Here is a 25,339-nt window from a genome sequence, read left to right on the forward strand (position 1 = left end):
GGTCTGTAAAAGAGTGAAGCTAGAACACTTTCTAACATCTTACACAAAAATAAATTCAAAATGGATTAAAGATCTAAATGTAAGACCAGAAACTGTAAAACTCCTAGACGAAAACATAGGCAAAACACTCTCTGACATAAATCACAGCAGGATCCACTATGATCCACCTCCCAGAGTAATGGAAATAAAAGCAAAAATAAACAAATGGGACCTAATTAAAATTAAAAGCTTTTGCACAATGAAGGAAACTATAAGCAAGGTGAAAGGACAGCCTTCAGAATGGGAGAAAATAATACCAAATTAATCAACTGACAAAGAATTAATCTCAAAAATATACAAGCAACTCCTACAGCTCAATTCCAGAAAAATAAGCAACCCAATAAAAAATGGGCCAAAGAACTAAACAGACATTTCTCCAAAGAAGACATACAGATGGCTAAAAAACACATGAAAAGATGCTCAACATCACTCATTATCAGAGAAGTGCAAATCAAAACCACAATGAGGTACTATCTCACACCAGTCAGAATGGCTGCTATCAAAAAGTCTACAAACAAAAAATGCTGGAGAGGGTGTGGAAAAATGGGAACCCTCTAACACTGTTGGTGAGAATGCAAACTAGTACAGCTACTATGGAGTAGAGTGTGGAGATTCCTTAAAAAAACTGGAAATAAAACTACCTTCAGTTCAGTTCATTTCAGTTGCTAAGTCGTGTCCGACTCTTTGAGACCTCATGAATCACAGTACACCAGGCCTCCCTGTCCATCACCAACTCCCAGAGTTCACTCAAACATGTCCATCGAGTCAGTGATGCCATCCAGCCATCTCATCCAGTGTTGCTCCCCTTCTTCACCTGCCCCCAATCCCTCCCAGCATCAGGGTCTTTTCCAATGAGTCAACTCTTCGCATGAGGTGGCCAAAAGAGTTTCAGCTTCAGCATCAATCCTTCCAATGATGACCCAACAATCCCACTGCTAGGCATACACACTGAAGAAACCAGAATTGAAAGAGACACATGTACCCCAATGTTCATCGCAGCACTGTTTACAATAGCTAGGACATGGAAGCAACCTAGATGTCCATTCAGAGAAGGCAATGGCAACCCACTCCAGTACTCTTGCTTGGAAAATCCCATGGACGGAGGAACCTGGTAGGCTGCACCATGGGGTCGCTAAGAGTCAGACACGACTGAGCGACTTCACTTTCCCTTTTCACTTTCATGCACTGGAGAAGGAGGAAATGGCAACCCACTCCAATGTTCTTGCCTGGAGAATCCCAGGGATGGTGGAGCCTGGTGGGCTGCCGTCTATGGGGTCACACAGTGTTGAACACCACTAAAGTGACTTAGCAGCAGCAGCAGCAGATGTCCATTGGCAGACAAATGGATAAGAAAGCCGTGGTACACATACAGAATGAAATATTACTCAGCTATTAGAAAGAATGCATTTGAATCAGTTGTAATGACATGGATGAAACTGGAGCCTATTATACAGAGTGAAGTAAGTCAGAAAGAAAAACACCAATACAGTATATTAATGCATATATATGGAATTTAGAAAGATGATAACAATGACCCTATATGTGAGGCAGCAAAAGAGACACAGATATAAAGAACAGACTTTTGGACTCTGTGGGAGAAGGCAAGGGTAGGATGATTTGAGAAAATAGCATTGAAACATGTATATTACCATTTGTGAAACAGATCACCAGTCCAAGATCGATGCATGAAACAGGGTACTCAAACACTGTGCACTGGGACAACCCTGAGGGATGGGATGAGGAGGGAGGTGGGAAAGGGTTTCAGGATGGGGGACACATGTACACCCATGGCTGATTCATGTCAATGTATGGCAAAAACCACTACAATATTGTAAATTAATTAAACCCCAATTAAAATAAATAAATTAATTTTTTTTTAAAAAGCCAGGCATGCTGTCAGCCTAGTCACTTTCAGTTTTCCTTCACACTTTAATGCCTATTGTTAGAAATAAGTTATGCAGTTAAACAGTTAAGTATGAAAAATGATTATAAAATAAATTCTATGTGGCAAAGTGGTAATTTTTCTCTGAGACAGTTGAAGATTTATGTTTCAAGAACTATTTTCTAGAAAAGTAGTTTGCCATCAATCCCATACACGGGCTTGTAGAAAGGCATTCTGAAATAGGATAGATTGTGGATAACCCAGCAATTTGAATTATGTTTGCATTTGGACTTTACTTTGGGAGGATTCTTTTTTCATTTATCACATTCAAAATACAGGAAGCCCTCCAAATCCAGATTCCCCAGTCTCTTCCCTCTTTTTCCTTTCCAGTTACAACTTAATGCTTTACTACATACCGTAGGCTGTATACTGAATTTTAGTGTCATTCAAAAATTACTAATTTTTGACAAGAGTCTTAGCTAACTATCAAATTAGTAATCTTTAACTTCTAATACATGATTTCAAACATTTACAGTGACTATCTTTGAAAAATATAGTTTCTGTTCCCCTATATTTAGTGACCCATCAGCATTAAACATCATTTACATATCTTGATGACCCAAGATCATTATTAAAAACATCAATCACTGTAATGTGCTCTAGGTGAAATCTCTGAATGCAAATATATGATTACCGTGTGGTGTTACAGAGTCAAACATGTATGATCCCAATAACTATCATAGAAGATTTTCTTTAAAAGGTCTCCAATATCACCATGATTCTGATTCAGTGTTTCTTATATGGTTCAGGTACATGATCTCCTGGGTTTAACATAGATGACTTTCTGCAAAATCAAAAGCTTTCAATCAAGAGCTAAAGACACCTTTTCTATGGCTATCTCTTAGAAGATGGTCTCTTTCTCTGGTATCACTGGTGCTGCTTGGATTGCTAGTATCACTTTAGCAGGTTAGCTATATCTATGTCCCTAACACTGGATCTCATACAATATCCTGTGAGCCCATATTCTTTCTAACTCAACTGATTATACCTAAGTAGATATTAAGGTGGAGGAGTTTCCTAAACACAATCTTCTGTGACAAATTATTCCAGTAGCTACAAAGCTTTTCCTTTGAAAAATGACTGGTTTATGCTCTGTAAGAAATAGCTGTGACATCTTTGGACGCTTTAAATTGTCATGTTTCCAGGTAACAAAAACTGCACTGTATGTTAGTGCAAAGCTCTGGAAATTCAGGACCACTCTCAGCCCCTTATTCTGCTTAAACCCAGAAGGAACACCATTCATGGCACTTGCTAAGTATAGGAGGAATTAGCAGGAATCCAGAAGAAGTCCACTTTGATCCCTGCAAAACTATCTGGGGGAAGAGACTGTATAAAAATAAGAAAAAAATAGTCAGCTCCTGACCAGCTGATTGTCCTTAACCACCTTCTGAAAAAGTATCTTAAGGACTGAAAAAAATTCTAAAGTCTAAAGGAACACCCAGCCTGAGTGGATTACATCAACTCAATCAACAGTATTTTTTATACAAATCTTTTGTCTTTTCAATTAAATTTGGCCCAGGCACAGAATCACACATGAAGTTTGAGACATTGTCTAATTTATCTGTTGTCTAATTTATCCCCCTCAGACACAGAATCACACATGAAGTTTGTGACACTGTCTAATTTATTCACCCACACTCCACCAAAAAAATTCATAGTGGATATTCTTATAAACTGATTAGACAGTCTAATAAGGCTTTATGCAGTGGTGATATTGGTCAACTTTAGATAATGCAGAACATTAAAAAAAGAAGAAGAAGAAAGCTGCCTATTTCTATCATACAATGAAATAGCAGTTGCCTGGGTAGTGGATGCTGCCCTGGTCAGACTCTCACCTTCTCCATTTGGTGAACGCTGCCTGACTTCCAACTGCCAGAGTCTGCATTTGTTTGTTTTAAGATTTGCTCTGACTCCAGCAGCAGCTAGAGGAGCCCTACAGTTAACGTCCTCAGGAGACAGCACCACTCAACTACAGAAGACAAACTGGTTACAAATTCTCCAACTCCCTCGCCTCTCAGGTGGGATAATGCTAATGCAGCTGTTTGCAGAATTCCTCCTCACACCAGAAAAATAACAGCTTCAAGTACCCATGGGTGTAACTTGCTTTATCAACATACCCTCTCTACCTGTCTCACGTCCACTCAAATTGCAAATAAACTTGCCTTTCAATCCTTGTCTCAAAGTCTACTTCTGGTGGAACCTAAACTAAGGTAAGCTTTCTTCATTAACACATCCTCTTGCTGACTCTTCTCAAGACTTCACAGCTTTCTACTTAATTGCACACACGTTTATTTTGAGTTTTGTCCACTGCCCTTTTCTGAAGGCAGCTGAGAGCTGTCAGACCCCCAGCTCTGCTCTGCTGCTTGTATTCTGATACAGAAGCTACTAACACAGTTGGGAGACTGACAAGCAGCGGGGCATGTGTGTTCAGCAATCCCAGATAGAAAGTAAGATGATGCAGGTGGAAGCACTCAGTAGACAATACAGCATGACTGAAATATATTTATATTAAGTCTGTGTGAGCACACACATATATATATGCAGAGACTTATTGTTACTCTCTATTTTAAAAACTGAGCAACGTTCTGTTTCCTCTGGGGGGCCCAGGGAAGCATTTACTGAAACTTGTACTGTACTCTCTACAGTAGAGAAACTCGTTTCGTGAAAAATATTTTAGATACTTAAAAAATAGGAGGCTATCAGACATAGTGAACATATTAATATTTCAAGCCTGGATATGAGGGAGCTGGTTTTCATCTTGGCTATAAAAGTTAATTCTAGAATTTCAAAGCAGTCATTTCAAGGTTTTGTGCCTCAATTTTCTCCCTCCAAAGTGAGAATGTGAAGGGAAGCATTCTCTAAGGACCCTTCCTACTCCTGACTTTCCATCTGCCTTCTCTGAGCACAAGGCTTCTATTTGAAGGAGAAATATCTGCTACTAGCAGCTGGATTGGGAAATGACCATATCAAGTAGAGATGTGCAACCAATAGATCTGTGCCTTTAACTGACTGAACTGAATACTAAACAGTGGACTCTGTGTGGCTGAGCTTGAAACCATCTACCAGCCTCAGTGTCCCTGTTCTCTGAAGTAAAAAGGCTTTTGCTTTAATCTCTCAGGCCTCCATTAAGTCTTAAAAGAGTTAATGATCAGAAATCAAGTAGTATTTGTCTGTATCTAATGTATACTTGAATGCATTTTTAACATTAACTTAATATATGTCCTAAAAAGAGATTGTATTTTTTCCACCTCTGCTATTCAGTAGACCCTCACCAGCCATCCACTTCATACATAGGAATGTACACAGGTCAATCCCTATCTCCAATCCCCCTCACAGCTGCTGGTGTCCATACATTTGTTCTCTACACCTGTGTCTCTACTTCTGCTCTGCAGTAATAGATTCACCAGCAAGAGTCAAATTCATAAAAGCACATTGGTAAATGTCAGGAGCCAGAGGCTAGGGGTGGGGTGGAGAGGGGAGACGGGGAGCTAAGGGTTTAATGGGGCAGAATTTCAGCTTAGGAAGGTGAAAAATTTGGGAGATGAATGATGGTGAGAGTTTCACCACTTGTATGAACTTAATGCCACTGAATTGTACAGTAAAATATGGTTAAAATTGTAAATTATGTGACTTTTATCATAGTAAAAAAATAACATTAATAAAAGAGTTAATGATTCTGAAATGTGAAGATGTAAAAATAAAAAAAGAATAGCACTGAATTGGGAAACTGGTAACACTTTAGACTACAAATCCTTCACATGGCTGAAGCACCAAACTCCCAGGTCCCAAAAGATATATATAAAGACCTGACACGCATTCTTAAGTTGTTTTCACAGGAAGCAGACACCAACCAGATGAAAACTGCAGACCACAAGCACATAGCCTCTACGCTGTTTGAAACTAGAAGGTTGATGATGCTGGAAACTTCCCCTTGATGCCAACCAACCTGTCAGCTGTGCATGAGCTGACCATGCACCCTGCAGCTCCGACCCCCACTGTTTCTCATGGCTTCCCTGAAAGCCATCACACTCACGCTTGGAGTGTGAGCTGCCCATTCCACCAGCCTGGCATCCTGCAATAAATGCTGCACTTTCCTTCAACACAACCCAGAGTCAGTAGACTGGCTTTACTGTGTGAGGACAAGTGGACCCAAGTTTTGTTTGTTAACAAGGTCAAAGGATGCTCTGCTCTGTTTTTTCCTTCTCTTTCTGCTCTTTCCCTTTGAGTTTTTTCTTTTTTCTTTTTGCTGTGCATATTTTTAAAAGTGAAGCAACGTATAGAACCATACTTCATCCTAAAGGTTGCTCTGTTCCTTTCTCTTTCTAGATACTCCCTGGGCCAGTGAAAGAGACCAGCATACTCTTTTTTGTGTATACTGGAACTTGCCAACAACTCTAGATGCTTTGAATCAAGAATTTATCCATTTTTGCAATCCCTGCCATCATCTTACTACTATCTGATCACTTCCTCGTAGTAGCTATTCAGTTTTTCCATAATGAATATATTCTATATTGACTCATAGTCATCTCACTCACATTGCGGTACCCTGAAAATCTTTCTCTCATAATTATTACACCTTTTTTTAATCTCAACAATCTGCTTTTTTATTTTTGTCACCCAATGATCCAGCAATGCCTTAGAACTCAAGTGTTACTCAAATTTCTCTTACATTAGATTTCTAAGTTATTCAATCTTAAACTCTGAAATTCTGTTCTCTGACTTAAAACCAAACTCCTTTGATCACAACCATCTGTACTTCTCCCTCTCTAGTCATTCAATTCCAACAAACATGTCCCTCAATGGGTCTCTATCATGCACAGTCATGGAATTATTTCTGTATTGACAAGTATTTTCTTAAGTGAATTTAAACATTTATCACTCATTCAACAAATGCTATAAAGTACCTACTAGGTGCCAGACAGTAAGGTGGATGCAAAGAACACAAAGATGAATAAAACTGAGCCCCTGACTTGAAGGAGTTCACCACTAGTATAGGCAATGGAGAGGAAAAATAAGTAACAGAAATAGGCATTAGTACTATAGAGGAGCAACTAATGGAATACTATGTGAACTGATGTAGGAGCCATAGACTCAGCTTGGGATGTCCTTGAGGCAAACTGCTGTGCCACAGAATGCATGGGTACATCTCCACAACATCAATACAAAAATAGCATTCTTGTTAGACACAGACATATCTGATTTTATGGTCTTTAACTATTTTACAATGATGCAGACTTTTATTTGTATTTACTAAATCCCTTTAAAATAAATTACTGTGACTGAATCTCACAAATACACTGAATGAAAGAAACAAGACACACAAAAATTTGCTCTGCATGATTTCAGTTACATAGCATTCAAAAATTGGCAGAATAAATCTATGATGGTAATACTTAGGTGCTGGAGCAGAGGAGTGGATGAGTGGAAGAAGGCTCCAGGGTATGTTTCTGATAGGTGATAACATTCTGTTTGTTAACAGGTTGTTACATAAATACATCCTATATGTGAAAATGAACTGATCTGTATATTTATATTTACAAACTTTTCTATAGAAATATAATATTTCAGTAAAAAGTAAAGGGAATGAAGACTTGGAATAGCACAGGTTAAAATGCTAACAGTAAATATATCTGGTTGATGGGAGCATGATTAACTTTTGAAACAACATTTCTATGCTTTTGTATCTTCCAACTTAGTAATAATAATCACATCTTATGATTTGACTCTGAATAAAAATACTATTGTTTAAAAAATAATTAAAAAATAAACTATTTTCCTATATGATTTAGAAAACCATTTTCCCCCAAATCTGTCCACATAATTATTTAAAGAAAAATTTTAAATGAGAATTCCAAACCAATGTATTTTTTTTTCAAATTAAATTCACTTAAACTAAAAAACAAAAACAATTCACCCAAACAAATCTTTTTATCTGTAGAGTATTGTAAGGTGCTAAGTTGGAAAAGGAAATGGGAACCCATTTCAATATTCTTTCCTGGACAATTCCATGGACAGAGGAGCCTGGCAGGCTAGAGTCCATGGGGTCACAAGAGTTGGACACCACTTAATGTCTCAACCACCAATGTATTAGTACATTAGGAAGAATTGATTTGAAAAATAATGGGAATTCTGGCACGTCAGTGGCTTTCTGAACTTCATTCTTTTATAAATGTAAATGAAGAAGATACTCTTACATTGCTTTTCAGAAATAATTAATGAAAATACCAATGATTTCAGCCATCAGTAAAAATTTTAACCTAGTAACAGGAAAACGTTTAAATTGCACTGAATCTGTTTTTATGTCTTAAAGGACATAAAATAGAAACAAAGGAATATTATATCATAAAAAGGAGATACTGGAAAACATACCAGAAGAAGCTTCCAGTCTTTCCAGTCGGCTGATTAACCAGTCAAGGGAGCCAGAAAATTGAGCACAGTTTTTACGATTTCCTCTAATTAATGCCGCTGCAAAAGAAAAAGCAGATTTTACAGTTATGTGATTTTCTAATTCGAAACCAAAGTAAGCCCATAGTAGGCACAAAATATTGGATCAAAATCACAATACATTAATTTTATACCAAAAACACACACAAATACACACACATACACACATATATATACATATACACATAAAATTGAACTGATATTTATTAATGGGGACTGTAAAAACACTGCTTATTAGGGGAAATACACTTTTGAGAAAGTAACATTTCATATTTCAAGTAATAATGAACGGTAACAGAAAAGCTAGTGTCCTGGGATTTTCCTCAGTTCAGTTCAGTTCAGTTGCTCAGTCGTATCTGACCCTATGAATTTTCCTCATTTGGGTTCTAATACTTATTGCTTTTAATTAGCTGTGAGACTAAATTATTTAATTTCCCTAGAGTTCAATTTTTTGACCTGTATAATGAAGACATTAAGAGAACATCAGTTTTTCTGAAAATGTAGCACAAGATACTAGGAGATACAACAGGTAAGTGTAACAAACATACAAAGATGTATCATCAAATTGTTATAGGAAAAAACAGGGTGTAAGGGCAGATGGCTAATGAGTTTGAAAACCTTTCCTGCCACCCCGGCATCTCTTCTTTCCATTTACAGATTCACAGTGCATATGAAAGACTCTAGAAACTAATCTCTGCAGTAAAGTTACCTATTTCAACCTTTTTTACTTTTTAACCTAGTAGTGTTTTCAACACCTCTTAAACCAAAGAACCCATTTTATCTGAAATTCCTATGTTACCTTTATGATATCTTTCAACCTAATTGATATACTCAATTTAAAACTCGTGTTTCTAAATCATTCAGTTATTTCAAAGCAAATATGGTAAATATTTTATGTAAATTCTACTCTTATGCCCATAAGATTGTTCAGAAACTGTATAACTGCTTAAAAATGGCAAATGACTTTTTTATATAATATATTTAATGCAAAAAATATGTTCCTTTAAGAAAAAAAAATCACAATTTTAAAATCTGGTAGTGCCAGGAGGTAGTTTAAAGAACTGAAGTTTGAGAATGCCACCTGTTCATCTCCTTGCTAAGAGCAACAGGGTTCAATGAAACTAAACCACTTCCTTCATATTTCCTCTTTCTTCCTTGCAAAAGCTGTTACCTAGACTGAGAGGAAGAAAAGCAATAGTGACACAAAAGACAAGAAGGCTTAGGTTTGTTCAACTACATAAGAAAAGCTCTTTTATGAATGGAGCCCACATAACATTTGTACAAATATTACAAGGTAATGCATTCAATTACTTAGGCTTTCCTCCAGCTCTGGAACCAATAAGAGCCCGTAACCAGGCACACACATACACACATACACATAAAATGGTCAGTGCCAGGGACAAGAGTGTTGAGGATGAGGTGTGGTAAAGCAGTCTCACATGCTCAGTGGGACTTCCACTTTTAACCTGTAAGAATATCTTTTCCTGACCAAGAACAATAGCGACTGACAAAAAGTATATGGTGAAGAGTTTGAATCTTTATAAAGTGTCATTTGCTTAATATTTAACCCCTCCTTTAATTCTGTCTCAGGCTGTTAAAATTAAAGATATCAACAATTTTCTAGAGGTCAAAAGTGAGAGATAAGGTAGTTCTTGAAGAAACTAGGACTTCTCTAGTGGTCCAGTGGTAAAACTCCATGCTCCCAACACAAGGGGTATGGGTTTGATCCCTGGACAGGGAATATCCCACATGCTGCAGCAAAAAAAAAAAAATCTAACAATGCACAAATAAACCCTTTTAATAACCCATGGAATATTTAAGAAAATCATACAGTAAGCCACTGAGAAAAATGTCATTAAAGTTACTGCAAATGAAGATGGTATATAAACTATGCTCTCAGACAACAATGTTAATAAAATTAGTTGAAAAGCAGAAACAAAAATGATCTGCCCAAAATCAGAAATAAAAAACAAACATAAAACTTGAAATTAGTAAGAAAAGCAGAAACAAAAATAAAACCTACATAAAAGCTTAAAATTTTTCCAAAATAATACTTTTAATCAATGAGGGAATCAATACCACAATTTTAGAATCTAGCAAATATCAAAAATAGGCACTGCCTTACATAACCAACAGTAGATGGTCAAAACTGTACTCAAGTTTTTCTTTTATTTTTTATAAACATTCTAATTGTAAGAAAAAGAAATGCAAAAAAGCAAAATGATCGTCTGAAGAGGCCTTACAAATATCTGAGAAAAGAAGAGAAGCTAAACACAAAGGAGAAAAGGAAAGATATACCTATTTGAATGCAGAGTTCCAAAGAATAGCAAGGAGAGATAAGAAAGTTCCTCAGTGATCAATGCAAAGAAATAGAGGAAAACAACTGAATGTGAAACACTAAAGATCTCTTCAGAAAAATTAGAGATACCAAGGGAACTTTTTATGCAAAGATGGACACAATAAAGCACAGAAATGGTACAAACACACAGAAGCAGAAGATATTAAGAAGAGGTGGCAAGAATACACAGAAGAACTGTATCAAAAAGATCTTGCTGACCCAGATAACCATGCTGGTGTGATCACTCAACTAAAGCCAGACATCCTGGAATGTGAAGTCAAGTGGGCCATAGGAAACATCACTATGAACAAAGCTAGTGAAGGTGATGGAATTCTAGTGGAGCTATTTCAGATCCTAAAAGATGATGTTGTGAAAGTGATGCATTCAATATGCCAGCAAATTTGGAAAACTCAGCAGTGGCCACAGGACTGGAAAAGGTCAGTTTTCATTCCAATCCCAAAGAAAGGCAATTCAAAAGAATGTTCAAACTACCACACAATTGCAATCATCTCAAACACTAGCAAAGAAATGCTCAAAATTCTCCATGGCAGGCTTCAACAGTACACAAACTGTGAATCTCCAGATGTTCAAGCTGGATTTAGAAAAGGCAGAGGAACCAGAGAGCAAATTGCCAACATAGGCTGGATCATCAAAAAAGCAAGAGAGTTCCAGAAAAACATCTGCTTCTGCATCACTGACTACGCAAAACCCTTTGACTGTGTGGATCACAACAAACTGTGGAAAATTCTTCAAGAGATGGGAATACCAGACCACTTAACCTGCCTCTTGAGAAATCTGTATGCAGGTCAGGAAGCAACACTTAGAACTGAATAGGAACAACAGACTGGTTCCAAATCGGGAAAGGAGTATGTCAAGCTTGTATATTGTCACCCTGCTAATTTAACTTATATGCAGAGTACATCATGAGAAATGCCAGCATGGATGGAGCACAAGCTGGAATCAAGATTTCTGGGAGAAATATCAGTAACCTCAGATATGCAGATGACACCATCCTTATGACAGAAAGCGAAGAACTAAAGAGCCTCTTGATGAAATTGAAACAGGAGAGTGAAAAAGTTGGCTTAAAACTCAACATTCAAAAACCAAAGATCATGGCATCTGGTCCCATAACTTCATGGCAAATAGATGGGGAAATAATGGAAACAGTGGCAAACTTTATTTTGGGGGGCTCTACAATCACTGCAGATGGGCACTGTAGCCATGGAATTCAAAGACGCTTGCTCCTTAGAAGAAAACTTATGAACAACCTAGACAGTATATTAAAAAGCAGAGACACTACTTTGCCAACAAAGGTCAATCTAGTCAAAGCTATGGTTTTTCCAGTAGTCATGTATGGATGTGAGTTTTGGACTATAAAGAAAGCTGAGCACTGAAGAATTGATGCTTTTGAACTGTGGTGCTGGAGAAGACTCTTGAGAGTCCCTTGGACTGCAAGGAGATCAAACCAGTCAATGGTAAAGGAAATCAGTCCTGAATATTCATTGGAAGGACTGATGCTGAAGCTTAAGTTCCAATACTTTAGGCCACCTGATGCAAAGAGCTGACTCATTTGAAAAGACCTTAATGCTGGAAAAGATTGAATGCAGGAGAAGAGGATGACAGGATTAGACGGTTGGGTGCCATCACCGACTCAATGGACATGAGTTTGAGTAAGCTCCAGGAGCTGATGGTGGACAGGGAAGTCTGGCGTGCTGCAGTCCGTGGGGTCACAAAGATTCTGACATGACTGAGTGACTGAACTGAATTGCTATTAACAGAGTGAAAAATGTTAACTAAACATTCCTTCCAAAATATTCAAAGAGAATATAAAAAATAAGTAGAACAGAAAAAAGAAAAGAAATAGAGGAATAAAAGTAGACATTAATAAGTTAGAAATAGTAGAAGTGATCTATGTAATAAATTGAAAAAACAGGACTGATCAACACTGTCAAGGATCCCTCCCTTTAAATATAAGCTAAATGCCAACAACTTTAATCAAGAAAAAAAAAAGGACATAATTAAGAAGAACAGGAATCATACACAGCCACTTATTGCTGTACTGAAATTTTTAAACATTTAGGAAAAAGGATGACTTCCAAATATTTTTTTCATGAAAATTGAACCAAAGAAGAAAATCTAAACAGAATTAACAAAAAATGAGTAATATTGAAAAGTATGTCAAAGTCAAAAACATTTATTCTAAATTCAGGAAACAAGTCATTGCTATGTTAAACTGTTCCAAAGTAAAGAAACTAAGGAAACTCTTCTAATACATTTTATCAAGACAGTATAACTTTGCTATCCACACCTAATAAAGAGGGCATGCATATCAGAAAACTAAAGGAAACTCTTGGCTATGAATACAGGCCCCCAAAACTTATACAAGGAGGCAATTTATAAATCACTATCAGCAGTGCTTTCAGTTCACTTCAGTCGCTCTTTGCGCCCCCATGGACTGCAGCACACCAGGCCTCCCTGTCCATCACCAACTCCCAGAGTTTACTCAATCTCATGTCATCAAGACAGTGATGCCATTTAATCATCTCATCCTCTGTCGTCCCCTTCTCCTCCTACCCTCAAACACTCCCAGTCTCAGGGTCTTTTCAAATGAGTCAGTTCACATCAGGTGGACAAAGTATTGGAACTTCAGCTTCAGTATCAGTCCTTTCAATAAATATTCAGGACTGATTTCCTCTACCAACGATAAGTTTGATCTCCTTGCAGTCCAAGGAACTCTCAAAAGTCTTCTCCAACACCACAGTTCAAAGCATCAATTCTTCAGTGCTCAGCTTTCTTTATAGTCTAACACTCACATCCATACATGACTATTGGAAAAACCATAGCCTTGACTAGATGGACCTTTGCTGGCAAAGTAATGTCTCTGCTTTTGAACATGCTGTTTAGGTTGGCCATAAGTTTTCTTCCAAGGAGCAAGCATCTTTGAATTTCATGGTTGCAGTCACCATCTGCACTGATTTTGGAGCCCCCAAAAATAAAGTCTGTCACTGTTTCCACTGCTTCCCATCTATTTCCCATGAAGTGAAGAGACTAGATGCCATGATCTTAGTTCTCTGAATGTTGAGTTTTAAGCCAACTTTTTCACTCTCCTCTTCAATTTCATCAAGAGGCTCTTTTGTTCTTCTTCACTTTCTGCCATAAGGGTGGTGTCATCTGCATATCTGAGATTATTGACATTTCTCCTGGCAAAATTGATTCCAGATTATGCTTCATCCAGCCCAGCATTTCTCATGATGAACTCTATGTATAAGTTTAAATAAGCAGGGTGACAATATTCAGGCTTTGCATACTCCTTTCCCGATTTGGAACCAGTCTATAATCCATGTCCAGTTCTAACTGTTGCTTCCTGACCTGCATACAGATTTCTTAGGAGGCAGGTCAGGTGGTCTGGTATTCCCATATCTTTAAGAATTTTCAGTTTGTTGTAGGTTCATTACTCCAATGAGAGAGAAATATGCTAGAATAAGTCAAAGGTAAAACATATGATGATCACCATAGACTCTGCAAACATATGTACTTCTTAAAAAAAAAAAAACCAACTCTAACAGAATGCCTCTGGAACATTATCCAAGCAAGTGTACATGTGTGTGCACATGCAGAGTATGTTTTACAGACAAAGTGTGATCTACTATAATTCAGCAAGTTAGTCTTGAAGAAATCAGTTAAGAGAGCTTCTAAAGTAATGAAAAAGTATACAGAGAAATACAAGAACACTCATCCTAACACTGTTTATAATAGCAAAGCTTTGAAAACAGCTTGAATGTGGGCTAAATAAATGATGACACATCCCATCAGTAGCATAGAATACATCCACTAAAGCCTGATGACAGCTATAGTTACTGCCAAGGAAAGATGCCCACAATATAGAAGTCAGTGGAAACAAATGCTATATAAGGATATGGAGAATATGAGCCCATTTTGGTGTAAGTATGTACACAGAATGAAGGAATATTATTTTTTAGAATAGTCCTTAGATGGTAAGAGCAGATTTTTTGAGAAAAAGATTCTGGTAGGTGCCTGGGATGGAAACAGACCTTGATTGATAAGTGTGGGACTCCCTGGGTCAAAGGGGTAAATTTTCTTATTCTAAAACAGGGGGGGAAGGATAGATCTGGTGGTCCAGTGGTTAAGACTCTGCACTTCCACTGCAGAGAGCAGGGTTTCAATCCCTGGTTGAAGAACCAAGATCCCACGTGCCACATGTGTGGCCAAAAAATTTAAAAAAAAAAATGGGGGAGGGGAGATGAATGAAGTTAGGAGGAAAAAGGCATGCCCTGTGATACGATCCTGCACAAGGACTTTCTGAAGGCGAAATAAATTCTGTAAAAAAATAAATAAATGATTCACAATTGTTCAGTAGAATGGAAGTTTATATGAAGGGATGATAGTCTGCAACTAAGATACTATGTAACCTCAGAGAAACATTAGATAAGGAAGAAGCATGAAAGTGGGAGACAGTGTAACCAAATAACCCCCACAAAGTGTATAGATATCAAAGGCAAGTCTTAAGCCCATCTCAGCTCATGAAGCTGGAACTTGGACCAAGCCAACTAAACCTCAGGGATCAGGCCACAGCTGAAGTCCAATAGCAGGGATTTGCTATTGTTTATGTGTGTACGTGGATGTGTAAAGTGGTTTACATGTATTTAATGCTATAGTGAAAGTGAAAGTTGCTCCGTCGTGTCCGACTCTTTGCGACCCCATGGACTATACAGTCCATGGAATTCTCCAGGCCAGAATACTGGAGTGGAGTGGGTAGCCTTTCCCTTCCCCAGGGGATGTACCCAACCCAGAGATCAAACCCAGGTCTCCCGCACTGCAGGAGGATTCTTTACCAGCTGAGCCACAAGGGAAGCCCAGAGAACCACTCTCATGGGCAAAGAACAATGGCAACTTTACAAGATGCTTCTAAGTACAGAAACAAACAAACTCAAGGCAAGTGTTGTTTCTTCAAAGCAAAACATGCATGCTATACCTTAAAATACTCTGCCATTGTTGGCTAATTGGCCTGAAGGAAAGTTAAAACCTTTCACCCATCAGACTACTTTTCCTCATTTATTTAAGAAATATTAACATAAGCGCATCAGGCGCTATGGTTGGCACTGCAAATATAAGTTTAAATAAAGTGTGAATATAATACAATTGTCTGCAGGTCTTTGAGCACATTTTAAGCTCCTTTAGATCAGACACTCTGTCTTATTATAACCTTGAGCATTCTCTGAAACTTACAATGTATGTTATCTCTTAATGAATAGATAGTATTTAGTCTTTTATGGAATAAGATCAGTGGCTAAGTACAGTAAAACTTAAATACTATAAGCACACTTTGAACTAAGTTTCATAAAGGACATGCATGTTCACTGAATTTTTTCTGATGTTGACTAAATCAATAAAAAGTTTATGGGGAAACAACGGAAACAGTGACAGATTTTGGGGGGCTCCAAAATCACTGCAGATGGTGACTGCAGCCACAAAATTAAAAGACACTTGCTCCTTGAAAGAAAACTTATGACCAACCTGGATAGCATATTCAAAGGCAGAGGCATTACTTTGCCAAAAAAGGTCAGTCTAGTCAAAGCTATGGTTTTTCCAGTAGTTACGTATGGATGTGACAGTTGGACCATAAAGAAGGCTGAGCAGCGAAGAACTGATGCCTTTGAACTGTGGTGTTGGAGAGGACTCTTGAGAGTCCTTTCGACTACAAGGAGATCAAACCAGTCAATAGTAAAGGAAATCAGTCCTGAATATTTATTTGGAAGGACTGATGCTGAAGCTGAAGTTCCAATATTTTGGCCACCTGATATAAGGAGCCAACTCATTAGAAAAGACCTTGATGCTGGAAAAGATTAAAGTCAGGAGGAGAAGGGAATGACACAGGAGGTGATGGTTGGATGGCATCACCGATTCAATGGACATGAGATTGAGCAAGCTCTGGGAGATGGTGAAAGCCAGGGAAGCCTGATGTGTTGCAGTCCATGGGGCCACAAAGAGTTGGACATGACTGAACAACAAAAATCATTAAATCTTTAAACTGTTACCCAATCAGAATATGAAATACAAGTAATACTTGCAGGTATTGAAAGACCATGATTAACAATATTCTGCATTGCTTATTAGTATCCTCCCCCATGTCCTCATGCTTTGTATGTTAAACTCTAATTCATAATTTCTCAAAATATAAAATCAGAAAATTACAGATGGATTAAGATTTATAGAATTCCAAGAAAATGCTCACTTTAAACAACAAAATTCTATAAGGCAATTATCCTTCAATGAAATATAATAAATTTTTTAAAATTATTCAATAAATACTATCTGCTTGGTATCAAGGACTATTCTAGGTGCTGGAGACACAACAAAAAACCAAACTATATTCCTTCTTGGAATTTACATTCAAAACCTAGAAATTCTATGAGAACAGCCCTTAAACAGCACTGACAAATGGGGAGAAAATAGAACTAGAATCCACAAGGATATTTAAAATGATCAGGTGCTCTTAAGTCTTGTCAACCATAAACAAACAAACAAAAAGCCCATCAGAATGTTGCTGGAGAATTCAAGAGAGTAGTCTGTGAGGGCCCAGAGCAGGCTGCGCCAAAATGTGCCTCCATGGCAGATTGAGTATTTTGAATTAACGTTACTTAAGAAATGACCAAAGCAAGACAGACACTCTGATTCTCCCATCTGTCTCCCTAAAAGCAGGAAATAAATCTCTCACATCAAAGATTCACCTCCATTCCCTGCATCTGGAGGTAGAAGGGCACCCTTATTGCCAGAGATGGGTAATTTGCTATCTTCTCCCCTCTCTCTACCCTGAGGGGTGAGAACAGCAACTTTCTTATCTAATTTTTTTAAAAAATATTAACTAATTTGGCTGTGCCGGATCTTTGTTTCAGCACATGGGATCTTCAGTCTTCGCTGCGGCATGTGAGATCTTTAGTTGCAGGATGTAGGATTACTTCCCTGACCAGGGACAGACCTCCTGCATTGGAAACACGGAGTCTTAATCACTGGACCACCAGGCAAGTCCCCAGCTTTCCTGTAAAGGAGAAGGAAAAGTTCTTCGCGCACACACAGCTCACGGTGGAGCCAAGACTTAAAACCAGACAATTTTGATCCCTGAGTCTGTGCTCAGGTCCTGAGCTATGCAGCCCCCAACCCCACAATCTTTTCCTGCTGGAATTCTGTCTAGATAGTTTAGCAGGGCAGGGTCATGATAGTATATAAGCAAATTAAGAAAACAGCTATCTTGCAAGCTTGATTAGATAATGAATTCCCACCAAAATTAATGACTTTCATTTCATAGCCATGAGATCTTTACCAAGTTGGAAAAAAAAGTAATGTGTCTTGGTAATGAAATGCCTTTTTAGGGTTTCCTGGAGAACAAGATGAGATAAAACTGTAAGTACGATTGCCAGGGTAATATCTGGTATGAGCGTGTTTGAAGCCAATGCCCTTCCTTTCTACCCCTTGACTGCCTTCCCACCATGTTTTAGGGCATTTAGTAAAATCTGTGTCCCTAAGATACTGGGAAAATAATCTGGATTTGCAAAAATCTTTCCTTGCTCTATCCTTTCTCAGTCTTTAAAGATTCAGAAACTGGAAACTTACGCCTTCCTAGAAGAGAAGATGTCTAACCTGTTTGTTTTATACTTTGAATTTTCATAAATGAGTATTCACAGAGAGTTTGCCAAAGAGCATTTTTTAGACATCTTTAGAAAATTATCCTGGCTTGCAAGCCTCCTGCAGATTAATTGTGTGGATGCCAGAAAAGATGTATGAAAGCATGTCCCAGTGATGCTTTTCAAACTATGAATATTGGTGTCTATAAGATCCCCAGGTCTTCCAGATGGCAAGCTCATAAATCTACTTTTGTCATTCTGTACCTAAAACACATATTAAATATATTCACATCAATTTTTTTAAATCGTTATAGATTATCATTCCCTCCATCTCCTTTTTCTCTCCATGCTAAATAAAACTGCTGAAGTAAAAGAAGGAAAAGGTGTATTTTACATATAACTACATGAGAGACTCTACTGTCTACCTTTCTGCAAGAATGAGGAGGAGGCTTAATTAAGCTGAAGTTACTGATGGTTGAACCAAACTTTCTGATAGTAGGGTAAAGAGGGACAATGACATAAATATATTGTTGAACTCAAAGTATTGCTGACAATCTGAGAATTCTCCAGCCAATGTAAAATAAACACTTACATATACATGTCTACCTATTATATGATTACATCAACTTCAGTAAAAACTTTTGGTGTCAAATGGTTCTTATGTGAAATAAGATTTTATTCACTATTTTTTTTCTGATCATGAAATCAGTGTTCACTATAATAAAAACAGAAAATGAAGAGTAGTCAAAGGAACAAAAAGTAGTCAAACATAGTGACAAATCTCATAATTCTCTTCCCCTGAAACAACCATTATTAAACCATGTGTACACTGAGAAATATTCTATTTATAGGCACTGACATAAATATTCTGTCTTTTAACTCAACTAGAAAGGATAAACTAGCTTTCCTTTCATTATCAGTTATCTAGCATTGTACATTTCTGTTAATCTATTTTTTTCAACAATAAAAGTAATACTATAGCACTTCCCTGAGTGAGAAAGAGTCTGCCTGCCAGTGCAGGAGACATGGGCTCAATTTCTGATCCAGAGGATCCCACATGACATGGAGCAACTGAGCCCAGGCATCACAACTATTGAGCCTGTGCCCCAAAGCCTGTGTCCCACAGTGGGAGAGGTCGCCACAATGAGAAGGCCTCTCACAGCCAACCAGAGAGTAGCTCCCATTTACTGCCATCATTTAAAGTTTACACAGCAATGGAGAACCAGCACAGCCAAAAACAAATGAATAACACATGCGGACAGATTAATAACATGTTTATTATTACACAGAGACAAGTAAAAGATCTCTCTCCCAAGGAGCAGCTACCAAACAGTTTTCTGGGCATCCTTTCAGAAATATCCACTGTATACACATGAATGTATCTTACTCTACATATTTTTAATTGTATGTAATTGGAATCAACTATACATACAGTAAGCAGCTTGCTTTTTTTTCACTTAATATCATATCCTACATTGCCATGTGAAAAAGATCAGCAGTCTAGCCTGTTTCATACAATTTTTCAAATGGTATACTTATCTCAATTTTCAATGATAACACAGTTTTATACTCTATAGGTATATTATTACTTATATAACCAAGTCCCTGTTGATAGAAAAATTGTTTTCAATTTTATGCTATTTATAAATAATTTTTCAATAGATATCCTTTCCACACTTGTAGAAATATGTCTCTAGACTGTATTTCTTAAAGTGGAAATTCTGAGAGTAAAAGGATATACACATTTAAAGTTTTGTATATACTGCTGACTGAGGCTTGCTTGGTTTTTTAAATTTTCATCAATTTATACTCCCACCAAGCAGATCCTACTCAACATTTTCCCCAGTGATGGGTATTACCGTTTTGTCTATGCCAGTCTAATGAATGAAATATGATCTCTGCTTATTTTAATTTCTATTTCCTTGTCATGTTGAAAATCTGTTATTATTTTATTCATTGTTCTATAAACTATCCATTGATATTAGTTGTCTGTTTTTCTGTTACATGATATTTTCTTATAGATTTATGAAAATTATATTACAGAAACTAAGCCTTTGTCTTTCATATAGACTGCATATTTTATAAAATTCCCACCTGTTTATTTTTACTGATATGATTTATCCTATAAGTTTTCATTCCTATGTAGTCAAATTTATCAGTCTCTTACTAATCACTAACAAAGATTAATAGTAACATGTATAGAGATGGTCAAGGCATTAAACAGTAACTACACAGCACTGTGGCTAGCTTTCTATTTACACCACCTGTCTCTCTCTCACTCAACCATAAGATTCACGACAGCAGAGAATATATGCTGCTCACAACTGTACCTCACTTCCCAGATTAGAATATTTCCCATAGCAGGCATCCAATTAATCTCTGATGAATGAATGAAGCTTCTACTGAAACCCACATCCACTGGATTCCATGTTCCCTCAACATGACACAGTCTCTGTTACCAAGGATGCCCTCCAGGATACTGTACAAGGAATTAAGAGGCAAGACACTTGGGAAATATGCAAAAGGGAAAAGGAACATATATATATGTGTGTGTGTGTGTGTGTATGTATTCAGAAGATCCTTCTTAGCTATATACATATATATATACACACATGCATAGGAGAAGGCAATGGCACCCCATTCCAGTACTCTTGCCTGGAAAATCCCATGGATGGAGGAGCCTGGTGGGCTGCAGTCCACGGGGTCACTAAGAGTCGGGCATGACTGAGCATCTTCACTTTCACTTTTCACTTTCATGCACTGAGGAAGGAAATGGCAACCCACTCCAGTGTTCTTGCCTGGAGAATCCCAAGGACAGAGGAGCCTAGTGGGCTGCCGTCTCTGGGATCGCACAGAGTCGGACACGACTGAAGTGACTTAGCAGCAGCATACACATGCACACATATATATCTTCAGAAAAGCTTCCTTAATTATACACACATACCTACACACATATCCACAAACAGGAGTAGCAGATTAACAAAAACCCTCTCAGGAATAGCAGTGTGAAAATATAAGTTATAGTTAAGAGTGAATGTGTGTGTGTGTGTGTATATGAATAGAAAGTATATTGAGAATTTATGTCTCTTGTTGCATGAAAAAATTAATTTGAAAGCCACAAAACATGCATTTCCTGAAATCATTGTATGCTATCTTAGTTACATATGTTGCTATTATGCTATTATTTTCCATTCTGATGTGAGTTTTAGGGGGTTCTAGTTATGTCAGTTTTAAGTCCCTTAAATGGATTTAATGTAGCTCCCTTAAATCCTCCCTTAATCAAAAAGGATGCAAAGAATTAAGGAAATAAATGCACATATTTAAGAAATACATACTATATATATGAACACGTAATGTATAACATATATTACAAATAAGTATACATTTACTGCATATCAAATCTCTGATATAAAATAATTCTAGACAGTCTGAAAGGACAGTGCTGGATTAGAGATAAAGACCTAGGTAGGACTGAGAGACTAGAGATAAAATTACTGAGGTCACAGGGGAACAGGAAGGGACAGACCAGCCATGGGGCTTGAGGATTTCACGAATGTTCAAGTATTCTTCTTATTCTAGAATAAGAAGTTGTATTTCAAGTATCGGAGAGTCAATGAAAATACTGACTGTGTGTGTGAGGGCTTCCTGGAGTCTGAAATAAATATCGGTGGAGAGAAGAGGAAGAACTTAGAAATTAACCAGAAACCTATAATACCAGGTTCTCAACATGATCTTGAGGTTTACCTCTCAAATATCTACTGAACACCAGCTATGCACCAGATGTGTAGGCTACCAGTGTATGAGATGTGTGATGCTGTGTTCAGAGAATGAGTAAAATAATAGAATATACCACTTCAACCTGAAGGGAAATATAAAGAAAACTTTGTTTTCTCTATCTTTGATAAAGAAACCAAAAGGAAGGTGTATCTGCAATAATCATGATGCTATGACCTTCTATCAGCTGATCTGGAACTTTCTTGCTATACCCAACAGGTACAAGTAAAGTTTATTTTCTAAGACACATTTAAAAGGCAAAAACAACATAAAAAATAAAGAAGTGGAAGAAGAGAGTATTACTATGAGAGAGAAGATGACAACAAAAGTATCCAAAATAAGTGAGAATATATGATAAGAATAATATGTTATGCTAAGCCTGTGACATAAATCACCATGTTAAAGCCATCCCACCACATTATGAATGTCTGTAAAGAGCAAAGAGGCACACAGCATAAACTACTGCAATTTTTGCTGAGTGTATGCCAAGAGCACCTAGGAGGTGCAAATACAGACCTCCACAAGCTTAAAGGAGATCCCTGCCAAGATGGAATGGTGAGAAGATGGGCTCATGTGGGACTAACTTCAGAATCAAAAAGGAAGTATTTAATATGCATCCCTATAGAGTCCCCTCACTCAAAAACTATACCCTAGATGACTCTCCTCTTTTAATCAAAGGTAAATCTACAGCTATGGCCATCTTTCATGCTCAGAAATAGATTTAAATATTAATACTAAACATCATTTACTTTAGTGCAATAATAAAACATGAAAAGCCTCAATTAAGAAGCAAGTTATAAAGCTGCTGTAACTGTTACATGATCATGTTGAATAGACAAACTCAGTTGCCTTGAAAAGCCAATCATACTTCTTACCCAGCAACTCATACAGAGAATTCAGAATCGATTTCCAAGATTCCCCTGCTTCTCTCCCAGCAACATCAGCGAAGTGTGCAGCACTGCTATACACATGCAGCCTGTCTATACACTCGAGCACAAGGTTGATCATTCCCTGGAAAGGTAGAAAGATAACCATCAGAAACTATGATTCTGCTCACAGGCCAAAAAAAGAAAAGAAAGAAATTGCTAAGTTGATTTTTTTTTAAAGTATGGCTTAAAGTAAGTCTGTTAATCATAAAGAACATTGAGATCATTTATTCAAAGAACAGGAAGAAACACACTTGCATGTGAAATAAAATGTTCTTGAAATAATTCAAGTGGTTTTTAAATCCTGAGTGCTATTCTCAAATAGAAACAGAACAATATAAAAATATGTATTTCTTATTGTAATAAATTGCAAGGTTTAATAGTAGGTTGATTAACCACATCAAAAAAGCATTCTACTGTGAGTGAAGAGGTTCAGAGAGTGCCACCCCAAAATAAGCCACTTCAGCATAAGGAATATTGTGGCTGAAGGCCATTGAGAAAAATCAGACATGAATAATTCCTACCCTTCTCCACTTCACCAGGAAAGACAGGAGGATGTCTGAGACAATGCCAGTCTATTATCAGTCCAAAGCCTGCACAGAATAATCTACGCATCAAACTAATCATTATTATCTATTAGTTTCCACCTTATATTTACCTTCTGACAATTTGCTGCTCCCAGAAGCTCAAAATTCCTTTCCTTCATCTTATCACTTCTCTACAAATTAATTTTTTTTAAATTAGCATGCTACATAAACCTGAGTTCTAACCATTTCTTGTGAGACAGGCTGGGACCTGGAACCCTTTGCCGCAATGCTTGCTTGCACCTGGACACACCTCTTTCAGACAACAAAATACAAGGAAACTGTATGGGACTAAAAATAACTGCCTACATGCACAGACAGGACAAATTCTGGACAAAAGATACAAAGAGACCAAAAAACTCAACTGCCACTTTTGAAGAGCCTGAAGCAAAATCAAGGTGCTGCACATGTCCCCAACATGCAATATCCCTTAAGAGGTGGGCAAACCATCTACGCCAACCCTCCCACCTGACTCCTGGACACAACGCTACCTCGCCCCATGTAAGGAATCAGGTTGTCCCCCTCCTTGATTGAGTGAGCAAGCAAAGGAATCTGTTGCTTGTTCTCCCTTCCCCTATGCTACAGTAGGGACCTCAGTAAAGCCTTGCCTGAATTCCTCGTTTGGCCTCTGATCAATTTCTACTGACATGAAGGCCAAGAACTCTGGTTGGTGATATGTGGAGTTACGGCACCCCACTCTAGTACTCTTGCCTGGAAAATCCCATGGATGGAGGAGCGTGGTAGGCTGCAGTCCATGGGGTCGCGAAGAGTCGGATACGACTGAGCAACTTGACTTTCACTTTTCACTTTCATGCATTGGAGAAGGAAATGGCAACCCACTCCAGTGTTCTTGCCTGGAGAATCCCAGGGACAGGGGAGCCTGGTGGGCTGCAGTCTATGGGATCGCACAGAGTCAGACACGACTGAAGCGACTTAGCAGCAGCAGCAGCAGCAGCATCACTAAGTACTTCCATGTACACACACAGTGCATACATTAGTAACTTTCTATTTTTTCTTCACTTGAACATCTATCTTTTGTTGGTGCAACCTGCAGGGCCCCAACCAATGAAGTTGAACAGAAAAAAATGATTTTTCTCCTCCCCTACATAAGCATAAGAGGAGATCCTTACTCTTAGGAGAGAGATAATCACAACCACCACCACCACCATCATCATCATTACTTTTTAATAGTAAACTGAAGATGTACTAAATACAGGAAAGCTCATGGAAAGATATTTAAGGCAAATCAAAAATTCATTCTAGAAACTTTGTAAGAAGTTATCTACATTTCAAAGTGTACTTTTATTATTATTTCTAGATCAAGATTGTCAAAATGAGGCAAAGCACATGAATGGAAAAGCTATAAGGAGTTGGCAAATTAACTTACTTCACACAAAGAATTTAAGAGGCACTACGGCCCTAAGAACACTTCTAGGTTCCCATCCAGAGTGTGTTATATGAGAAACGGAAAAAAAAAATACACTAATCCAAATCAATATTTTAAATTTTCACAGCTCAGTATTTCATTCTAGTTCTTATAGATATAAAATAAGTGCAGTTTGGCATGTACAAAAATAAATAATCCCAGGCAACTATTCCATGTTGCTATTATATGTTTATTTGACATTTCCTGTGCTTTCTTGCCATTATGG

The 25,339-nt window shown here is 37.6% G+C and overlaps 1 protein-coding gene across 1 annotated transcript in view; it reads right to left on the reverse strand.

Moving 5' to 3' along the window:
* LOC120860476 (ryanodine receptor 2-like) overlaps positions 1-25,339 on the reverse strand; it is an 804,098-nt gene that overhangs the window by 367,387 nt on the left and 411,372 nt on the right. The window contains exons 16-17 of the mRNA XM_040236295.1: positions 23,053-23,188; positions 8,351-8,446 (exon numbers count right to left, since the gene is read on the reverse strand). Of these exons, the coding sequence (XP_040092229.1) occupies positions 8,351-8,446; positions 23,053-23,188 (232 nt within the window). The remainder of the gene's footprint in view (positions 1-8,350; positions 8,447-23,052; positions 23,189-25,339) is intronic.

The sequence above is a fragment of the Oryx dammah genome, unplaced genomic scaffold, assembly GCF_014754425.2.
Source record: "Oryx dammah isolate SB20612 unplaced genomic scaffold, SCBI_Odam_1.1 HiC_scaffold_11077, whole genome shotgun sequence".
In the NCBI taxonomy this organism is placed as follows: Eukaryota; Metazoa; Chordata; class Mammalia; order Artiodactyla; family Bovidae; genus Oryx; species Oryx dammah.